This window comes from Felis catus, chromosome D4, assembly GCF_018350175.1.
Source record: "Felis catus isolate Fca126 chromosome D4, F.catus_Fca126_mat1.0, whole genome shotgun sequence".
NCBI classification, from domain to species: domain Eukaryota; kingdom Metazoa; phylum Chordata; class Mammalia; order Carnivora; family Felidae; genus Felis; species Felis catus.
Window position 1 is genome coordinate 12,341,010 of NC_058380.1, and position 22,998 is coordinate 12,364,007.

Consider the following 22,998-nt stretch of genomic DNA (forward strand, 5'->3'; position numbering starts at 1 on the left):
ATCTCATCTTTTACCGCAACCACTGCCTAAGTTCCCAACCACCCCCCTGCACTCCTATAGTCTACTTTCCACAGGAGCTAGAGTTTCTCAAGTGAGATACTGTCCCTCTTCAGCTTCCAGGACTTTCTATCTCCCCCTGAGTAAGAGTCCAAGTTCCTACCACAGCTTAGGAAGATCTACAAAAGCCCTGTGAGAGATCGGCTCCCTTACGCTCCGGCCTCCTCTCCTATTACTCTCTCCCTCATTCCCGCTGTGCCAGCCGCGCAGGCTGCCTTGCTGTCTCAGTGCACCAAGGAGCACTTTGGGCACCACCACCAGCTTTCCCACTTGCTGCTGTTCCCTCTTCTTGGAATGCTCGTACCCCAGAACTCACAGATTGATCCCCATCTTCATGGCAGTCTTTGCTGCCCCCTACTTAAAACTGCAATACTAGTATTCCCATCCTCCTCCTGGCCTTCCCCGCTTTCCCGTCCCACTGTTTCACCGCAGGATTTAACCACCATTTGATCTAATGTATATTTTATTTAGTAAATGTCTTTATTTCCTTTCTTCCCCTATTAGAATAAAAATCCCACAAGGACAGGGTTTTGTTTATTTTGTTCGTGGTTCGAGTCCCAGTGCCGAGAACTTAGCATACAGCGATCAATAAATACTTGATAAATGAACAAATGTTGTCGACTATTGTGTGTTAAATGAGGTAACGAATAAAGTTATAGTATGTCCCTATAATATAGTAGCTACTCATAAACAAACCATCGTGGTGCTTTCTAGAAAAGAAAATCAGAATTCTAAGATTATGTAAATTTTAAAGCCTGTATCTCATTCTATACTTTTCTTACTCCTTACTCTAAATATCTGAATATTAATTATTCAACAATTTAAAAAGACACATAATAGAAGTTAACTAAATTTTAAAAAATCAGTGACACATACAAAACTAGGTATTGTAGAACACTAACTCAGAATGTAACCCTGCTTACCCAGAAGATTAAATAAATTGTTTAAGTCATCTTTAAAGATAAAGAGCTATAATCTATGGTCTCTCCTACGGGAAAATTTAAAATGTATTCACAATGTACAACAGGACTTCACTTCTATCTTTAACTTGTATCCTGCTTTCCTCTAAGAGAATTTGTATTAGTCAAAGAGACCACCATTTTTTAAAAACCATACATACTATATAACTGAAAAAATTTCAGTGAAAAAAAAAAAAAAACAGGAACCTGGTCTGAACTTCAATATTTCCATAAAGTATTTTGTGTTTAAAGCTAAAATAACCTGATGAAAGAACTAAGATACTTATCAATGTATGTGATCCCTTCCCCAAATCCCAAGTGCCAGAGACTTGAAGTAATCTGCCCATAGAGGTCACAATATTAGTAACTAAACGGAGACTAAAAGGTCATGGCCTTGAATCCTCATCCTACATACTTCCCACTGTACTTCACAAATACATAACCAATGCCTTACAAACCAACCAATTACACTGGTTGCATCTACTCTTCTAAAAAGGAAGGAAAATAAAAGCATGTATCCAATGGCATACTATAATTCAACATGATAATTTATATTTCAGACAGGAAAGTTTATGGAGCAAAGACAAAAACATACAAGGAGGAGCCAAGTTTAAGTCAGAACTGTCCATGGAGGTAATATAAAGAACAGGTAGAAGACATAAGCATAAAATGCAATAGATACATGGTTTATATTTCATTTTTCAAAAAGCTAACAACTCATGGGGCTTAGAGGTCTTCAGAAATTTGGACAAGTTCATTTGATCACTGGTGAGAAGACATACCTTACGTTCCATGCAGTGGTGAAGTCTGGGTTTAGAAGCAGCAGGGTGCATGTGACATCTATCAGTTCTAAAATAAAGAGAAGTCACATTAAAAAGAGTCCTACCCTTTGAGGCTTGGCTTCTCTTTCTTTTAAGGCCCTGTATATTTGTGTCTCCTGTTATCCTTATGTATATGCCATGTCATAGTAATTTGAATGGTAAACACCTTGCTCTAAGCTGCCTGAAGTATGAAGATATCCTCAAGATTTTTTTCTACTTTATGATAAATGTAACAATCTTTTAAAAGCTAACACTCAAACAACTTCACAATACAACGTACCTACAAAGAATATGCAAATTAATCTCCTCATTCTTATAGTAGTTTTTGGCACTAATGTAATACTGACCAAGGAAAAGAAATATGATTTCTATACCATTATTCTTTTAATTCCACAAGTATTTCAGTAGTTGACTATGTGCAATTTTTCTAAAGGGGAAAAAAAACCTACTCATGATCATTTAACACAATTCATTCACATTCCTTTGCAAAGATTATCTTTTGTCATACACATTTTTACATAGTCATAGCAATGACAAATGCACAATTTTGTTCTCTTTCTTCATTCAGTATTATTTCATATGTATTCTCCAATACTGCTACAGTATGCATTTTTAACAGCTACATAAGAAGCTCTTAGTGTAATATACTATCATTTATCTTTACCTTAGGTTGTTTCCCGTTTGCTTTTAATATTATAGTTAACATTACTATAAACACACTTTTTGTCTCCTAGCTTATTTTCTTAGGACATATTTCCAGGAGTTGAATTACTAGGTCAAACAATGTAAATACCAGTATGGCTCCTACTAAGCATTTCCGAACTATCCTTCAAATGAATTGTATCTATTCACATTGCCAAGAATAACAAGTGTGTACTTATGTCCCTGTAACTCTAACCGAGGTAACTGTATTTAAAAAATAAATGTAGCAGATACAAAGTTATTCTGTTTCTGTTTTATCTTACAACTTTAATTTACAATTATTAATATAAACATTTTTTTCATTTTTGTTTGGTATTTTCTATTTTCATTTTTTAACAGCCCATTCATATTCATTAGCTATTTAGTGATCATGATATTGACAGAACTCGCATATATTCAAATAAGCTCCAAAAGCTTGTTTAATAGAACAAAATCATTAATATATTTAGACGTATTGTCTTCCTTTTATTAAAACTGAAAAGAGAAGTTTAGGATTAAGATGATCAATGCAGAGACATGAAATTAAGATAACCTCTACCAAGCTCATATTAAACACTAAGTAAAGCAAAATAATAAAAATAATTATAATTTTTTAGCAATAGTGTATACCAGGCACCATAGTAAGTCTTTTATTTACATGATTTCATTGAGTTCTCAGGATTATGGTTCAAGATATTCTCATTCTGCTTCATAGATAGGGAAACTGATATAAGTTTAAATAATTTGCCTCTGAACACCCAGTCAGTATGTGGCAAAGTCAGCATCTGACTTGTCTTTAATAACTCAATTATACTGCAATTAAAATATGTGTCTATAATAAATAACTGGGACACAAAAGAACATGTACAAATGTATTTCTATAGGCATTTAAAAATATTCTAAATGAACAGGGGCGCCTGGGTGGCTCAGTCGGTTGTGTCCGAATTCAGCTCGGGTCATGATCTCGCGGTGCATAAGTTCAAGCCCCGCGTCGGGCTCTGTGCTGACGGCTCAGAGCCTGGAGCCTGCTTTGGATTCTGTGTCTCCCTCTCTCTGCTCCTCCCCCACTCATGCTCTCTCTCTCTCTCTCTCTCTCTGTCAAAAAAATAAATAAACTTAAAAAAAAATAATGGCATGACCTTAAAGTTATAAATAAATAAAGAAAAATATTCTATATGAACAAAAAAATTACTTCATTCTCAAGCATCTTAAAAAATTAACATTTTTTGTGAGACTGTGATTTCATTACTATGACATTCAGTAAATAAGAAACAAAAGGTAGCATTAGCATACATTTTTTGTCCTCTATCTTCATGACAAGTCATTATATGCATAAACACAATTACGTCTATAAAGAATAGTATGTGGTGCCTGGGTGGCTCAGTCAGTTAAGCGTCCGACTCTTGATTTCAGCTTAGGTCATGATCTCACCGTTCATGGGTTCGAGCCCCGCATCAGGCTCCACACTGACACTGCCAGGCCTGCTTGGGAGTCTCTCTTTCCCTCTCTCTTTGCCCCTACCCTGCTCATGTGTGTGCTAAGTACATAAATAAACTTGAAAAAAAGAGAATAATCTCATTAATCTCTCTTCTTTTACCTTTAGAAGCTTTTGGCACTAATTTAATATTTACCAAGAAAAATAGCTGTAACTTTCTATACTATTATTTGATTAATTCCACAAATATTCCAAATATTGATAATGTGCATATATTAAAGTGGGCCCTCAGGACTAACAGGATATAATGATAAGTAAGACCTGATCTTGCCTTTTAGAAGGCTACCCTTTAGCTGGAGAGAACATACAATTATAGAAGACAAAAGGAAATAATTACGAAGCAGAAACACATACCATATTTTGGGGACCACCAAAGCAGTTGAAAATAATTCTTACTGGAGTACCCAGGGAAGGCTATAAGTGAATAAAGTGGTAAAGAGCACCGCAGACCGGAAAACCAGTATGAGCAAGGATAAAGAGGCGTGGTTGTTCACACAGGGTGCTCACCAGGAGACTGCTGGGGAAATGTACCAGGAACCTGGTCAGAAACAAGAACCCACAATCTCCTGGTCAGCCTGCCCTTCCACTACGTGCCCTTCCTGTGTTACACTCCACCTGAAGTAAACCCCTCCGTTCTCTAAACACACCTCCTATCTGCCTACCCTCTCTGGACAATTCAGATTTACCAGCTTGCTTTTCTCTGCCAGAAATGTCCTCCTATATCTAAACATCAAAACAAAACAAAACAAAATTTTACTCATAAAGTCGCTCCTGACCTATTTACCTAGACACAATCTTCCTTTTTTTGGAAAAAAAAAAAAAGTTTATTTTTGAGAGTGGGGAAGGGGCACAGAGAAGGGGAGAAAGAGAATCCCAATAATCTTTTATTTCTATGTTCTGTGTGCTATCTTACTTTGTTACCAATATTGTATAAATAATCTCTTCTTGATGAGACTGTAAATTTTCTTGGAGGAAGGTCCTGTCTAAGAACACCTTCAGATTACTGCTTCACTCAACAAAGATGAGAAAAATATGGCCCCATCAAAAGAAGTTCCATGTCTACCCCCAGCACAGAGGAGTGGTAAGGCCTTACAGCCATACCGCCTGGGTTTGAATCCCAGCTTCTCCACTGAATTGCCAATATAACTTAGTATCTTCGACCTTCCGTCTCCTTATCTGTGAAATAAGGATGATGAGAACATCAATCTCTGTTGTGAGCCAATGAGATTCATTCCATTTCTCCATAGTTACTTGATACACAGTGAGTGTTCAACCAAACCAAATACTTGCTCAGTGGAACATCATTACTACTTACCACCCAAGAAACTAACATCAACATCAACTAATCAAAGAAATCAGAAATGAGTTCTTACAGTGAAACTACCTAAATTTCTAAACTTATAAAATAAGGAATTAAAAAAAATCCAACTGTTAAGTAGCTATATGGAAATGCTTGTGCATGATGGGACAAGCTTCCAGAATTTCAAGTCTACAATTTTTTGAAATCCATTATACTACCTAGGTAAACTGGTACTTAGTCTTTTGGCTTTCCCTTTTGGCATTAAAATGTGTGTGACCAACAGCAGTCACCATTTATTTGTACAGCTGACCCTTGAACACACAGGTTTGTACCACACAGGTCTATTTATATGCCAATATTTTTTGATAAATACAGTACAGCACAGTAAATGTGTATGTTCTCTTCCTTATGATTTTGTTAACATTTTCTTTTCTCCAGCTTACTTTATTGTAAGAATATGGTATATTAAACACATAATACACAAAATACATGTTGACTGTTTATGTTATCACTAAGGCTTCCGGTCAACAGTAGACTATTACTAGTTAAGTCTTTGGGGAGTCAAAAGTTATATGCAGATTTCCGAATGCACTAGGCGGGGTGACTCCACTGCCCCTAATCCCTGCACTGCTGAAGAGTCAACTACACTTTAACACGGCTCTCCTTCCACACTCATAATTGAAGACAAGTTCATCCTCCATTACAGAGATACTTCTATACAGCAGCACAAGGCAGAAGCCAGTAAACATAGAACATATGTAAGTTGCCACTTTTCATTTTGTGGCTGTGTGGAAAGGAGAGCTAATCAGAGTCAGGCTTCCTCTAGGAGAGGGGCTCGCCCTAGCAAGGCAACAGCAGCTACTGGACTCACAGCCCAGCCCTACCACTTACTGGGTCACTTAATCTGTCTGAGCCTCTGTGTCCTCCTCGTATGTAAAACGGAGCTCTTAACAGTACTACTCATGAGGTGTTAAACGATTCACATTCACGAAGTGTTAGGACAGTACTGACACACAGTAAGCACTCAATGATAATTCCAGTTTCAAAGCCTGTATCTCCTAGCCCAGTTCCACAAACTATAGTGGGACTGGATGCCACTAGAGGGAGGAAAACAATCTCCCAAGCTGTCTCAGCAGTGACTGCTCAACAGAAGGTGATTTCTCAACTTGTAAGAATCTCCAATCAACAGCCTCAACCATCAGTGGTGCCCGGTGACCCGCAAGAGCCCCAAGCCCTTTTCCCCTCCTCTGTGATACACTGCCAACTCTTCCAGACTCAAGACTCAAGTTCAGATAGGACCTCCGTCAGGAAGTATTCCAGTTAGATCCAAGAGGTTAAGAGTGAAGTAAAATGTCAGAAATGGGAAAGGGTCAAAGAAGGAGAAGTAACCAGCTTAGAAATATTGGACATAATTAAAGAATCATTCCTGAATTACATGTATATTTCCATTCTTCTTCCCCTCTGGTTCTGGATAAACCAGAGAAAGGAAACTCATGTTTCTTGAGAGCCTACTACAGGCCAGGCACTGTGCTGGCTGCTTTATACACACTGGCTCAGGCAATCCTCTCAACACCCTCTGACACCTTTTACAATTCCCTTTTTTTGGTGAGGAAATAGGAAGAGGTTAAATAATCTGCCTAAAGTCACTGCCAAGTGACTTCAGCATGCTGACAAATGGAGTCTGAATACAGATGTTTTCCTGCAAAGCAGATGCTCTTTCTTTTTTTTTTTTTTTTAATTTTTTTTTCCAACGTTTTTTATTTTATTTTTTTTATTTTTGGGACAGAGAGAGACAGAGCATGAACGGGGGAGGGGCAGAGAGAGAGGGAGACACAGAATCGGAAACAGGCTCCAGGCTCCAAGCCATCAGCCCAGAGCCTGACGCGGGGCTCGAACTCACGGACCGCGAGATCGTGACCTGGCTGAAGTCGGACGCTCAACCGACTGCGCCACCCAGGTGCCCCCAGATGCTCTATTGAGCACACTGTCTACAATACTTTGTCCTCTTCAAGTCAGGACTGAACCAAGATCTAAAGATAAACATATATAATCAATAGTTAACAGGAACTATTTTACTTCTACATTTCATCAACTATATACCGTATTCTTTTTTTTTTTTTTTTTTAATTTTAAAGAGAGAGAGAAGGAGGAAAGAGGAGGAGGAGGAGATGGGCAGAAGGGGAGAGAATCTCAAGCAGGCTCCATGCTCAGCATGGAGCCCAATGTGGAGCTCGATCCCACGAACCTGGGATCATGACCTGAGCCAAAATCAGTAGTCAGACATCCAACCAACTGGGCCACCCAGGTGCCCCATATACCATATTCTTTGTTACCCAGCAGATGTGAACTACTGATATCCCCATGGTCTCTTGAAATCACCCAAGATCTCTCTCCAAATACCAGAACATGTATCAGAGTGTGTGTAACAAAGGAACATTCATTTGTTCCTTTGTTACACACACTCTGATACATGTCTAACTCAACATCGCATCACAAGGAGAAAATGAATCGGGACATACTATACACAGAAAAATAGCTAAATTTCAACTGTGGCAAGGAGAGGACAAAGGGATGCTACAGAAAAGTCAGAGAAAAATCAATATTCTTTCTGTCACAATGGCATTCCAGAAATGGCCCCAAGCCAGGAGTCACCTGGTAATGGTCGCTGCAATGGACGCCTGTCTCTGACAGAGATATGTTTTCATGCATCTAGAAATAAATCCAAGGCCAACTAGGTGGGCTAATCTCTTCCTCCAAAATACCTTCAGGTTACCACAAGAAGAGACACTTGAGATAAAGCTATGTGGTAAACACCAGAAAGGCCCTGTTATTACAGAATACAATCAGTGAATCGATAGCCAGACTGAGCTAAAACCTCTCGCTTACCAAACTCTTGTTACTTATTTGACAAATGTCTGTTGAACACACAATGGTGCTGAGTATATAAAGACAGACAAGCCATAATCCCTCTTTCTTACAAACTCACAATCTACCTGGGGAAAATGTTTTTAAATAATCAACGACAATGAAGTGTGATAAGTGCTACTATGCAAGCAGTCTGAATAAAGACCCCCAGGGGAGTGCAGAGAAGTAATTACCATGTCCTGGAGCAGTCAAACAGCCTTCACAAGTGTGTGCTGTGTGTGGGTGTGTGTTCGCACCACAACAACGGTGACAACTTAAGACATGAAGCTGGCCTCAGCAAAGGCATGGAAATAAGGCAGTGGTGCACAGCAAAGTCCGAGAATGGAACAGTGTCTGTTGTGGCTGGAAGGTATGGCAAATGGCTGCAAATTCTAATGCTTCTAGGGTTTGAGTGAATGTCAAAAAAAAGAGCAAAGCAAACCTGATGATAAGGAGCAGTCGACACTCTGCCTCCGTGTCTGATGGACAGGAGGAGGCTGCAGCAAAGTGGAACAGGCTGAGTCAGTCACGAGAAAGCAGAGGCTATGAGCCCCGGCCAATTGTTGCTGTGCAGAAACTTATGTACCTGCTTTTTCAAGTGAAAACAAATCCAGATTTCCATCTTAACTTTAAAAGTTCATCTTGAATTTAAACGTTTATCCAACAGATGAAAAATAGTTGAAAAAAACATCCCATAGGCGGAAACAAAATCTATCTGCGGGCTGGCCTCAGCCTGGGGGCTGCAAACCTACACCCTCCGATGCTGGATTTAAAGCAGAGGAAAAAGCCTGGGGATGGAGGCTGGGGACAGATTGTGAATGCCCTTGAACACCACACCACGGAGTTTGAACTCCACCTTGACACCCGTAGGTGTCATGAAAGAAGATGCACAGATCAGTACTTCAGACAAGCATCCCTCAAACTGTGTCTCTAAGAAGTGCTGCTGGGAAGTATCGTTTGAAACAACTGGCTAGTGGTGTCATGAACATGGATTACAGAAGAAGGGACTGAACACAGGGTAGACCAGCTATGAGATAATTACATCTGTCCAGACGAGAAGACAGACACGAAGAACGGAAGACGGCTGTTGAAGAGAGAGTGCGGCTCTGGGTAGAGGCCGTGAGAAAGAGGGAGCAGCACAGGAAAATGACGGATGGGCACCCTTGGACACACACTGCGGGACTGAGCTCTACTCGGTCACAACGCCGGGACTTCTCTCTTCCTTTTCGTTTCTGTCACAGATTTCTCAAAAATCAGAATTACAGTATTGTTCCTCTCCCAGACCAAATATGGCTACTACTGCAGCAGACTTTTAAAAACCGGCACTAATTAACAGGGAGGCTGTGATGGCTCATTCTGGTGTTAATGTTAAACCCGACTGGCTACAGGGTGCCCACGTTAAATGCTCTTAAACATTATTTCTGAGCGTCTGTGAGGGTGTTTAGCATTTAAATCGGCAGGCTCCATCAAGTAGACTGCCCTTTCCAATGTGGGTGAGCATCATACAATCTGTTCAGAGGTATTTAGTGTCCTGTCTTTTCGCTTCCTGTCTGCTTGAGCTGGAACATCACCGAATCTCCTCTGGCCTTTGGACTGGCATTTAAAACCACTGGCTCCCCTGGATCTGAGGCCTTCTGACCCAAACTAAATTTTACCACTGGCTTTCCTGGGTGTCCGGCTTGAAGAAAGCAGACTGCGGGACTTCTCAGCCTCCATAATCCTATCAGCTAATTTGTCGTAAGTAATCTCTCTCTATATATAACATATTCTGGTGGTTTCTTCAGAGAACTCTAACCAGTACAGGTGCTTTGCAAACATTTAAGGAATTCAGCACAAGAATGAGAGCATGAATTCAGTTTGGTTAAAAAGAAAAAATTTATCCCAAGAATAAAGGTCACCTCCAGTTGCAGAATACATTCCCCAGCGATGCCTAGGATCTGGGCTTGATCACTCACACAGATACTGACATTTCTGAAATTCTTTCAGCTTTCTTCACTTGGTGCTTTTTATGTATGTTTTCTACAAAAACAGTTTTAAAGGTACAGCATTTTCACGAAATAACTGATTTTTCCTAGCATTTTTTACTTTTTTTTTTTTTTTTTTTAGCAAGACTCACCTCTGTGTAGTAACTGCTTCAGTTGACAAGTTTGGTAGAATTCTCTGGTAGTCAGCATTACCAGGTATCTTTTCCTGTCCTATCAGAAATTCACTTCCATATATTTATTCTTAACACAATATACAACCTGAGTATTGTGTGATACCACACTACACTATGCTGTCACCACCCACCAAAAAAGTGAAATTCAAAACTGTTTCCATGAGGATCTGGGTGAGGATAATGTCATGTTGGTTCTGTTCTCATGCACAGTTGCACCAGAATTCGAAGGTTAGACGCTAGCTATTCATGTGATGAGCTTAACCATTTGATTCTGCCTGGGTCCTCTTGGACCTTTCCTCACTTCATGAGGAGATGTGGCAAAGCCCGCAGTACAATAGTATCTGGAGAGACAAGACACAGGGAGACGGAGAGAAGGACCCGGAAGGCTCCAGGGAGACGGCAGGCTGGGCCAGCACACATGAATCGGCAAAAACTAATGATCTGAAACAACATTAACAGAAGCCTTTGGCATTTCAAAATTCAGACTGCTTCTTCTCCACCACACGAGCATCATTCTGTCTCCCCTCTCCCCAAGCTAGCTATGTATTGGCTCGATTATACATTTTTGTTTGTCAGAATATACACAATACAGCTGTGTTTGGCAAAAAATAACCGGATGGATTCACATGGTGTTATTCTGTACCTTAATGTTACTGAAAGCCACCACAGGTTTCATAACCATGCTATCCATCTACTTAGGGCGATGGAAGGCAGAATGAAATAGGGCCCAACAACTGATAAATACCCTTACCTTTCAATTTATGCCTAAACTCAGACCATTACGCTTATGCCACAAACCTCAACTATGCCATAAACTTAGGCAGAGCCTTAACAGTAAGAAAAATGTATCAGAGGACTAATTGAGTCAACACAAGAAAACTCAAACTATTTCACATTAAATCTTCAAATCAGATTCCTTTTCTATTGGTCTAAACAGGGAAAAGGGCTATTGGGACAGTCCTTTAAGGATGAGGCTCAGAGGAATACAAGGAAACCAGTATGTCATACCTTTGGCAACATTCCACAAGGAGGCTGTTTTTCACCCGACTGTAAGCTTCTTGCGTAAAGGGAACATGTATTACTCACCTCTTTATCCCCACAGTACTTAGAAGAGCCTCTGGTATGAGTAGGCTCATGGTAATGGCTACCAAGCTGGTAATTAAAATTCTCCAGGAAACAAAGTTCTTATTCAAAATTAGCCTCCAGGCGTATTGAGCACTTCTGAAGGTACCGCTGTATTGGAAAGGGGAAGGTACCACTCTATTCAGAAAGGGGCAGCTTCATAAAAACAGTCGAGAACACGGTCTTGGATGACTCTTTTTTTTTTTTTTTAAACCTAAAAAGTAAAGGGGATTTGTGCACATGGAGGCTTAATGTCACATATGGGGGAAAGCTAGGAAAAGAGACCAGGCAGGATGCACAGAGAGTGTCCCATGCAGCCAAGAACTGTCTCAGAGGAGCAAAAGAAGTGAATTCTGGGACCGTTTTCTTTTGCTTCTATCAGCACAAGAACAGGATACAGAGGGCCGAAGCTCAAATGGGATTCAAAGCACATGAGCACCTCCATAAATCACTGAGCTGGTTCACAGTATAACTACCACCAACACACCTCCGTTATCTCATTTGGTCTGCCACCAAAATGAGTTCTAGTGCTCACAGAGTTACTAAAGGATTACCACCCGAGAACCTGAGCTTGTACTAGAGTCTTCCTTAGTACTTTTCAAACTTCTTTACCACAGGATGTTTTCTTCAAATAAAATTTTACAAACAGCCCTGATGTATAAACAGGTAAAATCAGAACTCCTCTGATTTACTGCCCAGGTTGCAGTAGGTGGCCCAGAGTCCTGTAGCACTTTCGATGCAACATTTGAAAACTACTGATGGGTCCAAACTCCTCATTTGACAGAGAGGTTAAGCTGCTGCCCAGGCAGTGAAGGAAAGAGCCAGAACCCAAATCTAGGAACGCCAACACCCAAAAAGGGTTCTTCGCCTGGTATTCCATGCTGTTTCTAAAAAACAAAAGAAGAGCACAGAGTTCATACTTACCATCTTTGTTTAGCCATTGCTTTCTTGTTCTGTACAAAAGGAGCTTGTTGTGGACATACGGTAGGAGGAACTTGACACACCAGCTTTCCACACCAAGTTTGTTTTCTACCAGGACTATGGGACTCCGGTTATACCTTGCTTCAGGACATGGGATCAGACCAATCTCATCTCTGAATATGTGAAACATAAAGAAGAATTAAAGAGAAGACTGCTAGCTTTTCAAATCCTCCAGAGTATTAAAAAGAAAAGCAACATATTTCCCTCTCTTAAAAATAGTATTTAGCTCACTTGCTGGATTAGTAGGCACTAAAAAAAAAAAGTTTTTAATATAGACTATAGTACAGGAAAATTAGTATGCTGACTCCCCATCGACAGAAATGAAAACTGGTCTAATCTTTGGATGTAAATATGAAAACGTCTTTCAAAATTTTAAACTGCACATACTCTTGACCCCCAGTGATTCCACTGCTCAGAAGTTATCCTAGGCCAAAGTATATCAATGGGATGTTTACTGCAACATTGCAACACAATTGCAAACAATCTAAATTGTGTCAACATAAGACAGAAGAATGTGGCTTTTCCATGTGGTAGAGATGTACAAAAATGAGGCAGACTGGCATACACTGGTTTGGAAAGGATGCCAAGATCTGTGAAACCAGAAGAAGAGCAAAATGCCCAACAGTGTATGGCACAAAGCCTTTTATATATATATATATATATCTTTTTAGAAGAAGAATCCCAAGAAATTTGGGGACAAAGAATTTTATTTTTATACAGTTTAAATTTCCTAATCATTTGAATGTATCATTTCTATTTTTTAAAAATGTCAACAAATGTACTTGTGGGTTGCCTAATAATGTATGAGCAGAAACAAATTATCAAAAGATGTTATCTTGTCAATGAGACTGTGGGCCTCTTCTTATGATCTTTTATACGTTATTAATAAAAAAAAATAAACACACACTGATAAATGTTGCTGAAACAGAAAATACATTTTAGAATCTGATCATTTGCATTTAAGGTGGCATCTTCTTTCAAACCACTTCAACTTAGTTGAAAATTTACATTTGAGGTGGAGATTTAATAAACAGAATGTACAGCCGCTGACTTACATAGGAAATGAACCAGCAAGCATAAAAATGGTTTTGCAAAACCTGCACATGCCTTTCAACTATAAACAAGTTATGATAACTGGCTACATTAAAAAAATAGAAAACTGGTTTTCAGAGCTTATGTATGACATTATCTATTATGTCCCTGGGATTCCCCGACCAAGAACAGAGTAGTATGATAGATGCAAGAGGGGGAAACATGTTCAATTACAGGTTATAAGAAAAGCCCTCTTTTTTTGTTAAACTGGAGGGAGGCTATGGAACTAAAATAAAATCCTTCCTGGAAACTCTAAACCGGAGAGCAGAGCGCAGAGTTACGCTACTTTCTACTGATCGCTTCCTTAAGGACAGAGGGATACATCAAGAAACAAGGGTACTCTACGGTTAAGTTACTAACCATTCTTTCAAGGTGATTTAACTTAAGGTAGATTTTGAGACCTAAGGCTTTTTTTGTCCCGACCACTGGCCCAGTTGATTCAGAAGTGTGCTGATATACGACATCGGAACTATTTAAACATTTTCTGATACTGGGTACTGTGTTAGGTTCTGAAAATGCAAAAATGAATAAAACAAGGTGGACCCAGACTTCATAGGGCTGACAGTTTTGATGGAAGTGGTATCAATATCTATAATAAAATGTTACCACTGTGCCATTCCAGTGGTATAAAGAAAGTGCTGTGAGAAGAACTAAAGCAATGCCGAGAGCACACCTGAGCTCCTCACCCAGTATTCAAAAACGTTTTTGCATTTGTGTTTGGTTAATGTAAAATCCACCTAATCCGCTATTAGGATAACTAGCCACATCCAGAGCTATCCCTAGTACGTGGCTGAATCTCCGGCATTTTCTGGTTTTCAGGTTTTACTATATAAAGTAGAACATTTAAAAATTAAACTAGAATTACAGTAAAACAAAATTAACTCACCATCATTATTTTAAGGAAGTCTGATCTCTGAGATCTAATGACCACTTACAACACTTCAAAGAACTGCAGAAGTCAACAGTACAAATGCCAGAGTAACAGGAATAAAAGAATCCTATATTCTGGGTACATTTTGGGGGGGGGGGTGGTTAAATTCGCCATGTAACAACCTGCCTTGCTCATTATTTATACCAAAAGAAAAAGCCCAATTAATAATCCGGTACCTAAATGAAAGGACAGAGCCATTTGCACAAATAAAAAAACACACTTCTTTAGTTGGGTACCATTCTCCCAGGAAATAATTTTTAAAAACAAGAATGCCCTGATACTGCAGACGCACAGTAACTGCCGCCGAAAGGCTGGTTATTGTGAACTTGAGGAATAACATTCAAATCAATCGTTTTCAAAGAATATCACTTCTTGACTCTCCAAAAGAACATTATATCTGATTTCCTTCTTTTTTAAAAAATTTTTTTGACATTGATTTATTTTTGAGAGACAGAGAAAGGCAGAACATGAGCAGGGGAGGGGCCGAGAGATGGAGAGACCCAGAATCGGAAGCAGGCTCCAGGCTCTGAGCTGTCAGCACAGAGCCCGAAGACGCGGGGCTCGAACTCACAAACCCCGAGATCATGACCCGAGCCAAAGTCAGACACTCAACCGACTGAGCCACTCAGGTGTCCCTGATTTCCTTCCAATGCAGAGGGCCTAAGTCCTAGTTTTCATTTGGCCTCTACGGACCTCACTTTTCCTCATTTGTAAAATGGTGGAATTGCATTACATCTCTAAGGGAAATGGACTGCTAGGTCTCATTCAGCTTTCAAATTCTGACTGAGAAACCTGACAGTTATTCTCGTGTAAGGAGAATGAAAATGGCTACATCGGGGGAGCGAACATTAAAAGAGAGGTCGCAAAAGCACTCAATCTTCCAAGGTCCAGGGTTCTCGCTACCCTCTGGTCTAAAAGTCCAATGTGAATGTGGCAAGTCACTGGTCATCAGTACCCTTATCTGCAATACAGGAATAACAACGCCTGCTAGGAAAAGCAAACACAAGGTAAAGTATGTGGTAAGCTATAAAGTGACAGGCAAAGATGAAGTGTATTATCTTTAATTCAGTAGAGCCTGAGGCCAAACAGAAAAGTTACTCGATTAACAGATGGGAAGCTGAAGCAAAAAAGTTAAGCCTTTGTCATTATTTGACCCTAAAATACAGTGCTTTGCTGCTTTCTAAAAATATAACATGTACTTTAGAAAGATAGGTAGGTCAGTAAGCTTCCAAGTAACAGTGTGTTTGACTTCAGACTTCTTCTATGCTGAGTCCCTGAGGTCATAGTCCACTTTTTTTTTTTTTCAGACAATTTGGAATAGGATTCCAGAATCATTTTAAAATTGGAAGGGACCTCATTCCCCCAGTATCTCATTTTATCAGACAAGGAAACTGAGGTCCACTGAGGTTAAGATGATCACCCAAGGTCACATTGCTAATGCTAAGTTAAAAATCTGGATCTCTTAATAGTTAGCCCAGAACCCATGATGCTAATGATAAAAACATCAGTGAAAGCAGGCAGAATTTAGATTAATTCCTTCCAGATTTCTGGGAAGATTTCTGGCTATTTAAATTCTAATTTCATACTCAAGAAAAGTTAGAAAACTTGGGGATAAAAAATAAACTAAAAGTCTTTGGTCATCCCTCTACACTACTGTTTGGGAATGCATCCTTTTTTTCTAAATGTTTCACAGAAGTGGGATTATAGTGGGCATACTCTCCTATAATCCTCTTTAAAAACAACAGTTCACATTAAACATTTTCCTACATAATTAATTTTTATATATTAATATAAATGGTTGCAATGAATGTGCTATAAATATTAAATACAACTCCAGTTACTTCTTTGTGAAATAATGTTATAAGAGAAATCTCTGACTCTTTCACCACCACCAAATTCCAGTCTTTTTCAGGTTTCTGGCAATTTAGATTCCTGGTGTTTAACAAGCACACTCAACACCTGTGTAACCAACGTCATAGGATTTTTAAAGACATGAAGGTTTGGAATGGTGAAAAAGTTCTAATACTAAAGAGATACCACGAAGCTCACTTTTTAGGTTACCTTCGAAGGCTGCTCCAAAAAAAGAGCAAAATGGAATGTACCAACATATTTACTTGAAAAGATCATCCACAGCATGGTACAGCTTTCTAAGTGCTTCACTTCACAATGGGGATCCACTGGCTTCCAGATGAAGTTCAAGGTTCATATAACACGGACACTGACTTTGTTCCTGATGTTTGGACAGCTTCTCTTGTCTACACTTTTTAGAAGCACCCTCAATTAGAGTAGGCCCACATATTATTTTCAAAAGTAGCATCACCCAGTTTCCCTTTTATGTGGGAAGAACGGTCCAAATACTAAACTGATCCTGTAACATGGAGCGACCACACAGAAAACAAGCCCAAGGATTCTGGAAATGGTACAAATCTTCTTAATCTAATAGTCATTTTGTTATTTCTTTACCCTGGAAATCCTTCCTAAATGATGAAATAGGAGAGTTAGTGAAATAGCTAACCCTTTCATATAGACAATTAAAACTACCAGTGATTAAATCAAGATGTTTCAGAAACTTCATAGGCTTTCTCAATTCTAAAGAGTACTAATTTCACATATCACTTACTGGACTTATTTTTAAAACAGCTACATAAATTGTTATTGTTTATTGAGTGTTCATTATGTGTACTGCTCTGTGTTTGGTTTTACATAAACTATTTCATTAATCTCAAAAAGCGGAAATTTTAACCCTTCTTTATAAATAGTCTTGTCTAAGTCTACCCAGGTACTAACTGACAAGCCAAGATTCAAATTCAAACTTTTACAACTATACTATTATTTAAATAAACACATAAAAAAAATCAAGTGTAAAAAGACAATTAGGATTGTGGTTTCCTACTCTTCAGCTCAACTTACAGATTTGCCTTTCCTTACTACTCCATTACTCAAAAATTTCCACTGGGGCCTCTCCACTGCCGATGCAGTGTATTTTCCCTGACCCAGCTCTTATCTATCCCTCATGTCTCAATTTAATTGCTATTTCCTCAAAAGAACTATCTTGAGCTTCAAATATAAATTAGTCCCCTCTGTTATGATTCTTTCAAATATACTTCTTCTTTCAGGCTCTTCCCATAATCTGTGTGATTTGTTCCACTGGGCTAAGGACCGTGTGTGATACGTTCACCAATCTTCACCCCACTCCTAGACCTGCACACCCAGGGGCTGGAATTCTATCTGTGAAATACAGGTGCTCTTTTGCTGAATGCATACATGGAATGCAAGAAATTAAGTCAAGGACTTCCATAATTTGACTCTACCGTATCTTTTCTGTCACATCTTGCTGCTTCAGGTTAATTTCCAGTTCCATGTGGAGGTGGCTCCCTCTCTGAAACTATAAATCCTGCCAGCCTTCAAAGTTCAGCTCAAAGCCCACCTCCCCTAAGGCCCTTGGCCTAGACATACGAAGCCTTCCTTCTACATCTAATACACGCACACAGCACTTGCTCCCCATGCTGCTAGCCAAGCCTTTACCACTAACTGCTCTGCCGTAAATCCTAATTTACTATTCACGCAGGTGGGTGTTGGTCTCTATCTAGAGCTACATTGTGCAATACAGTGGTCACTGAGCACATACGACCCATGGGTAAGTCAAACGACATTAAATACCATTTAAAATTCAGTTCCTCATGCACGTTAGCCACATTTGAAACATTTTATAGTTACACATGGCTAGTGACTACCACACTGGACAGCACAGAAACGGGGCAATTCCACCATCATAGATATTTCTGTGCCTTGAGTATGAGAACTTTATTTTATACTTCTTCCTATCTATACCATGAGGATACTACCTACAGCATCTCATAAACAGTGAGAGTTCAATAAATATTTTAAAGATTAATAAAAAAATAACTCAGTAGATAAGAAACCTTTGACATGACCCTAATTACGCCATAAACATCTGTCTTCCACGTTAGCAAAGGTCTATACATTAAACTATTGTTAGTCCCTGGGTCAAGCCTTCAGCTGTTTTCCAGTGGTATTCTCTAAGAGTCAACCATACAAATAACATTTCTATGGCATTTTTCAGTTTATGAAGTACCTCACACTCATCATCCAGTTGGCCAGTACAGTTTTCTGAGGAATACGGAAATTCAGGTTAAATCTAGTATCTACCAAGTGGCAGATAAGGGCCAGACACAGCGTGAGGTGATTTTCCCGTGTTCTCATCAACCTCACCAAATCAAGAGGAAACTGAGGTTAACAGGGGGTAACCTATCCACATCCAACTGTAACAAAATCTACATCTTAACCAATGAATGTTCGACTCCTCCTGGGAAGCATTCTTACAGAAACAAAGCCAGTATGTTTAATGGAGTGGATGTTGTCGAATAAAATTACAAACTATCTTGTGTTTGAAGAAAAAAGAAAACAGAAAGTAAAGAGAAAAACTTTTCTTGGTAATACGGAAAAATATAGTTAGGTACTAACTTTCAAGATAAACAATGCCTTCCCCCCCCTTTAACCAGAAATACAGCCCGTTTATTTTGGAAGTAAGAGGGATAGATTACAGGAAGAAGTACAGGCAATTTTGAAAAATCCAAATCAAACATTCTGAAAGAATCTGCGCAGTAATACTACTGAAAATATCATTATTGTAGGAAACATAGACTAAAAAACAGCTGAGGATTAATATTAAGCAATGAGTTATTTCAATTCTTCAGGCCTATAGTATGTATCATCATTTCAAATTATTTCAAATGCTCAACTTATTTCAAACTATTAAATCTTGAATGATCTAAGTGTTTATCGATAATATTAAATCTGGCACTGATAGAAGCGTATTAATGAGATTTCACCATTAAAAATAAGATTGGGGGGCATAAAAGTCCTTAATGAGTTTCAGTAAATAGGACCCAGAAGAACGAGATGTGCTCCAAACTGCACCGTCTCAACCCACCAAGCCAGTGAACACTCAATCTCAGTTTCTTCAAATATAAAACACCGACGTGCTTTTTAAATCCACCGCAGAGAAGAGAAACTACTGTACTTGTTAGACTTCTTTCTAATCTCTGCTATAATTTCTTCAAGAAAAACATCATTGATGAGAAAAGAGGCCCTTCACTTATCCAACTTTTTTTTTTTTTTGAGGTTGTCTCTTATTTACACCCAAGCTCTCATTCACCAAAAGGGACTGAAAGACTGATATACAAGGCATCAAAGCATTCTTCAGAAGACCCAGGACCCACTGTGGTGACTGCCAGGAGATCATTCCCAACACTCCCTCAAAAAAAGGCAGCAGTCACAAGGGGAAAGGAAGTGGACGCTGTCAGAGGCAGCAGGTGCGTTCTGAGGCCAGCAGCCTTTCGTTTTTAATGAGGCGCTGTTACGGTCTCCAATTGTGTGCCACAAGGGAGCGAGACATCTGAGGGCTTCTTAATTTCTAGAAGCATCATTTAGATGTAGGTCTGCTACCTTCTTTAGGCAGAAAAGCTTAAGGGTGTCGGGCTTCAAAGGCTTAAAAAGAGTAAGTATTCATGTGTTCCAGTTTAAAAAATAAATTATTAGGGGAGCCTGGGTGGCTCAGTGGGTTAAGCACCCAACTCTTGGTTTCAGCTCAGGTCACGATCTCACGGTTCATAGGTTCAAGTCCCGGACTAGCCTCTGCGCTGACAGTGTGGAGCCTGCTGTGGATTCTCTCTCTCTCACCCTCTCTCTCTGCCCCTCCCCAACTCATGCGTATGTGTGCTCTCTCTGTCTCTCTCAAAATAAATAAACTTAAAAGAAATAAAAGAAATAAAATATTAAAAGAAAAACCCCACAATTAGAAAAAGTGAAAATACAGTAATATAAAACTGGATTCCATGACTCTTTCTTTTGGTAGGGGAGGGGGCAACGAGAGAAGGGTGGTAATTAAACACTCTTGCTTCTCCCGACTCGTCTGTATACTGTAGACATTTCTTTTATTAGCTTCCTTTTTCGCTCGTTACATGAAAGCAGAAGTGTCAGAAAGAATACAGTGTCTTCTAGTATCTTCCCAGAGTACTCCAAGTACCATGAAAAGGAAGGAGGGAACGATACATGTGTCAGCCCTGTGGTGTCCTACTTAAAGAGGGCAGCAGTGTCAGGATAAGAACAGAGTGACTACGTTCCCTGTAACTATGAATCAGCTAACGCTACAATGTGTCAAGTTTTCAGCCGCTTTACACCAGACCCATCCGACACCTACCGAAGCTACACTCCTGAAAATGCCCTGATCACCTTCAAAGCAGGATGTTTCATCCGAGTCCTTCTACAACCTTGGGACAAGTGAGGCGAAAGTCAAAAGCAGCCTCAAACTACCTTTGGCTAGGAAGCTGAGGGTTTTCTGGTCCACTGAAAAGAAGACGATCGGTGACACTGCCCCCCCCCCCTTACCATCGGTCCGGGACGAACCTCAAAGAGTTGTATTTACAAAGCATCTACAGAGCCACATTGTGTGTGCCCGTGTACCTTACGCGGATGCAGGATGTGGACACACGGGTGAAGTCCTTCGAGTTGCAAGAACTCCTAGGGAAGGGGTGGGAAGGAGGGCGAAAAAAGTCGCTCCGTTTTGATTTTCCGAGGTCACTTCTAGGGACTCACCCGCGACCGCGTTCCGGTAGCGGCAAGCGGGCCCTGCGGCGGCCGCCAACACTCCGGCCCCGACCTCGCTCGGTACCCTCCGGCTAGGGGCGCGCGGGCCGGGACCTGCCCCTTAGATATCAGCTCGCGGCTCGGCTCCGCCCCTGCCCGCCCCCGAAGACCCCCCGGGGGCGACCGAGGCGGCGGCGGCGCCGCCGGCGCCCGACTCACATGTGCGGATTCCTCCTGAAGGCGTTGGTGATGTCCTTCACTACCCGCTGCACCAGCACCGCCACCTCCTCGCTCGTCTCGGCCATGTTGGTGGCGGCCGCGGCGGCTCGGACGCGCCTCCGGGAGAGCGCCGGACGGCCGGCGGGAGTTCCGCGGGGAGCGCGCGCGTGTGCGCCGGTTTGGCCGCGCTCCCGCCCCCGCCGCAGTCGCGGCCGCCGCCGCCGCCGCCGCCGCCGCCGCCGCCGCCGCCGCCGCCGAGCACTTCCGGGTCACGCCGCCGGAGGCCGGGGCGTGGCGCCAGCCGCCCACTGGGGCTGAGGCCGCCTGGTTGGTCCCCGACTTTTGCTGGTACCCGAGTTTCCAAGTGTCCCGGAAGATGCTGCAGAGTTACTTGAGGTCAATGTTTTACACGTTTTATGTTAATTTGTAGTCCACTCAGGGCCGAGGAGGGAGGAGTCTTGCTAAAGTCAACCTTCCGGAGCCAGAGTCGGTCTGAACCCCACCCCCGACGCCGCCCGGGCCACCCACTGTCAACTGCTCTGGGAACCAGCCCCCGGGAGCTTCTGGAGGAAAGTTTAACTGAGAGCGCAGGTCCTCTGGAGCTGTTAGTCCCCAAGTGTTTGAGAGCCTCTTCGCTTTATTTTCCCAACTGGAGGGACGAGGCGGTCCGCAGACGCTGGTGGCGGAGTGAGCCCCAATTGGACCGTGTTGGTGACCTTGTTTTGTACCCGCGTGCCAATTTCGCCCTCCGAGCAGCCATTTTCCAAAACTGAATTAAGAAAAATTTAATTAATCCATTAAAAGAGGAAAAAGGAAAGTTATTTGCCACCTGGATATAGGGTGTGGACATACAGAAACATGTTTTAGATTTTTCTACTTTGAGTGTACTTCATTTTGTACATCATTTGGCGTGCTTTGAACGTTGAGTGTCAGTTTTGGAGTTAGAAAACCAAGATCCTGACGAAGTTTGCGCTTAATAGCCATTAACCCTGCTACAAAAAAATTTTTAAGAAAACCTAGCTTTCTACTTCATTTGGATTTTGAAATGCCGTAATTTTCACGGATCAGATTTACCTTCATCCTTCTGTGGTAGAAAAATCTGGGTGCCTTTGGTTCACTTATTTTTACTTAATCCTTGCTTGAGATCCGTATCTTTAAAAAAAAAAAAAAAAAGAACTTTTTAAAATCAAGCTCATAGTCTGTTTACTGTGAAACAACGTGGCACATTTGAAGTAGGATTGATGATTGGGAAAGTAGAAACCATACATTTGTTGCCAAATTCGTGAGTGAGAAATATAAACGAACTATATCCAGCGGATGCTATTCCCTGTGGGTATGTGTGTAAAGGTTAGTTAGACCTGCTGTCTGGACACCGGCCTTCTGGTTTTAAAAGAAATGAATTAGAAGGTTCATAAAATTGTATAAAAGCCAGGTGGGACATTTGAGTAAAAGGAAACAATCCTTAACCTCTTGACAGGTTCCCAAATGAGCCAATGACGTGAGTGAATGTGTGTTTAGATTCCAAGGCCAAGGATTACTTCAGATATCTTAGTTACTCTTTAAGAATGTGATCCCAATCCTCAAATGGTTCGTGTTACAACTGGCAAGTCTTCTTCGTCTTCACTAAAAGCCTTGCATCCTTTCCTAACAAAAGATGGAAAATAAATCC

At 40.7% G+C, this 22,998-nt stretch overlaps 1 protein-coding gene across 5 annotated transcripts in view; it reads right to left on the bottom strand.

The window, feature by feature from the left end:
- Positions 1–21,563, bottom strand: part of PTAR1 (protein prenyltransferase alpha subunit repeat containing 1) — a 51,121-nt gene extending 29,558 nt beyond the window's left edge. For 2 of the 5 annotated variants that reach the window (XM_023243339.2, XR_002737825.2), the window contains exons 1-3: positions 21,330–21,560; positions 12,422–12,591; positions 1,799–1,865 (exon numbers count right to left, since the gene is read on the bottom strand). In XM_023243339.2, the coding sequence (XP_023099107.1) occupies positions 1,799–1,865; positions 12,422–12,591; positions 21,330–21,415 (323 nt within the window). In that variant the 5' untranslated portion in view covers positions 21,416–21,560. Of the gene's footprint in view, positions 1–1,798; positions 1,866–12,421; positions 12,592–21,329 lie in introns of all 5 variants that reach the window. The other 3 variants (XM_045042705.1, XM_045042706.1, XM_045042704.1) reach the window with 2 other exon arrangements.
- Between the last annotated feature and the right edge of the window lie 1,435 nt (positions 21,564–22,998).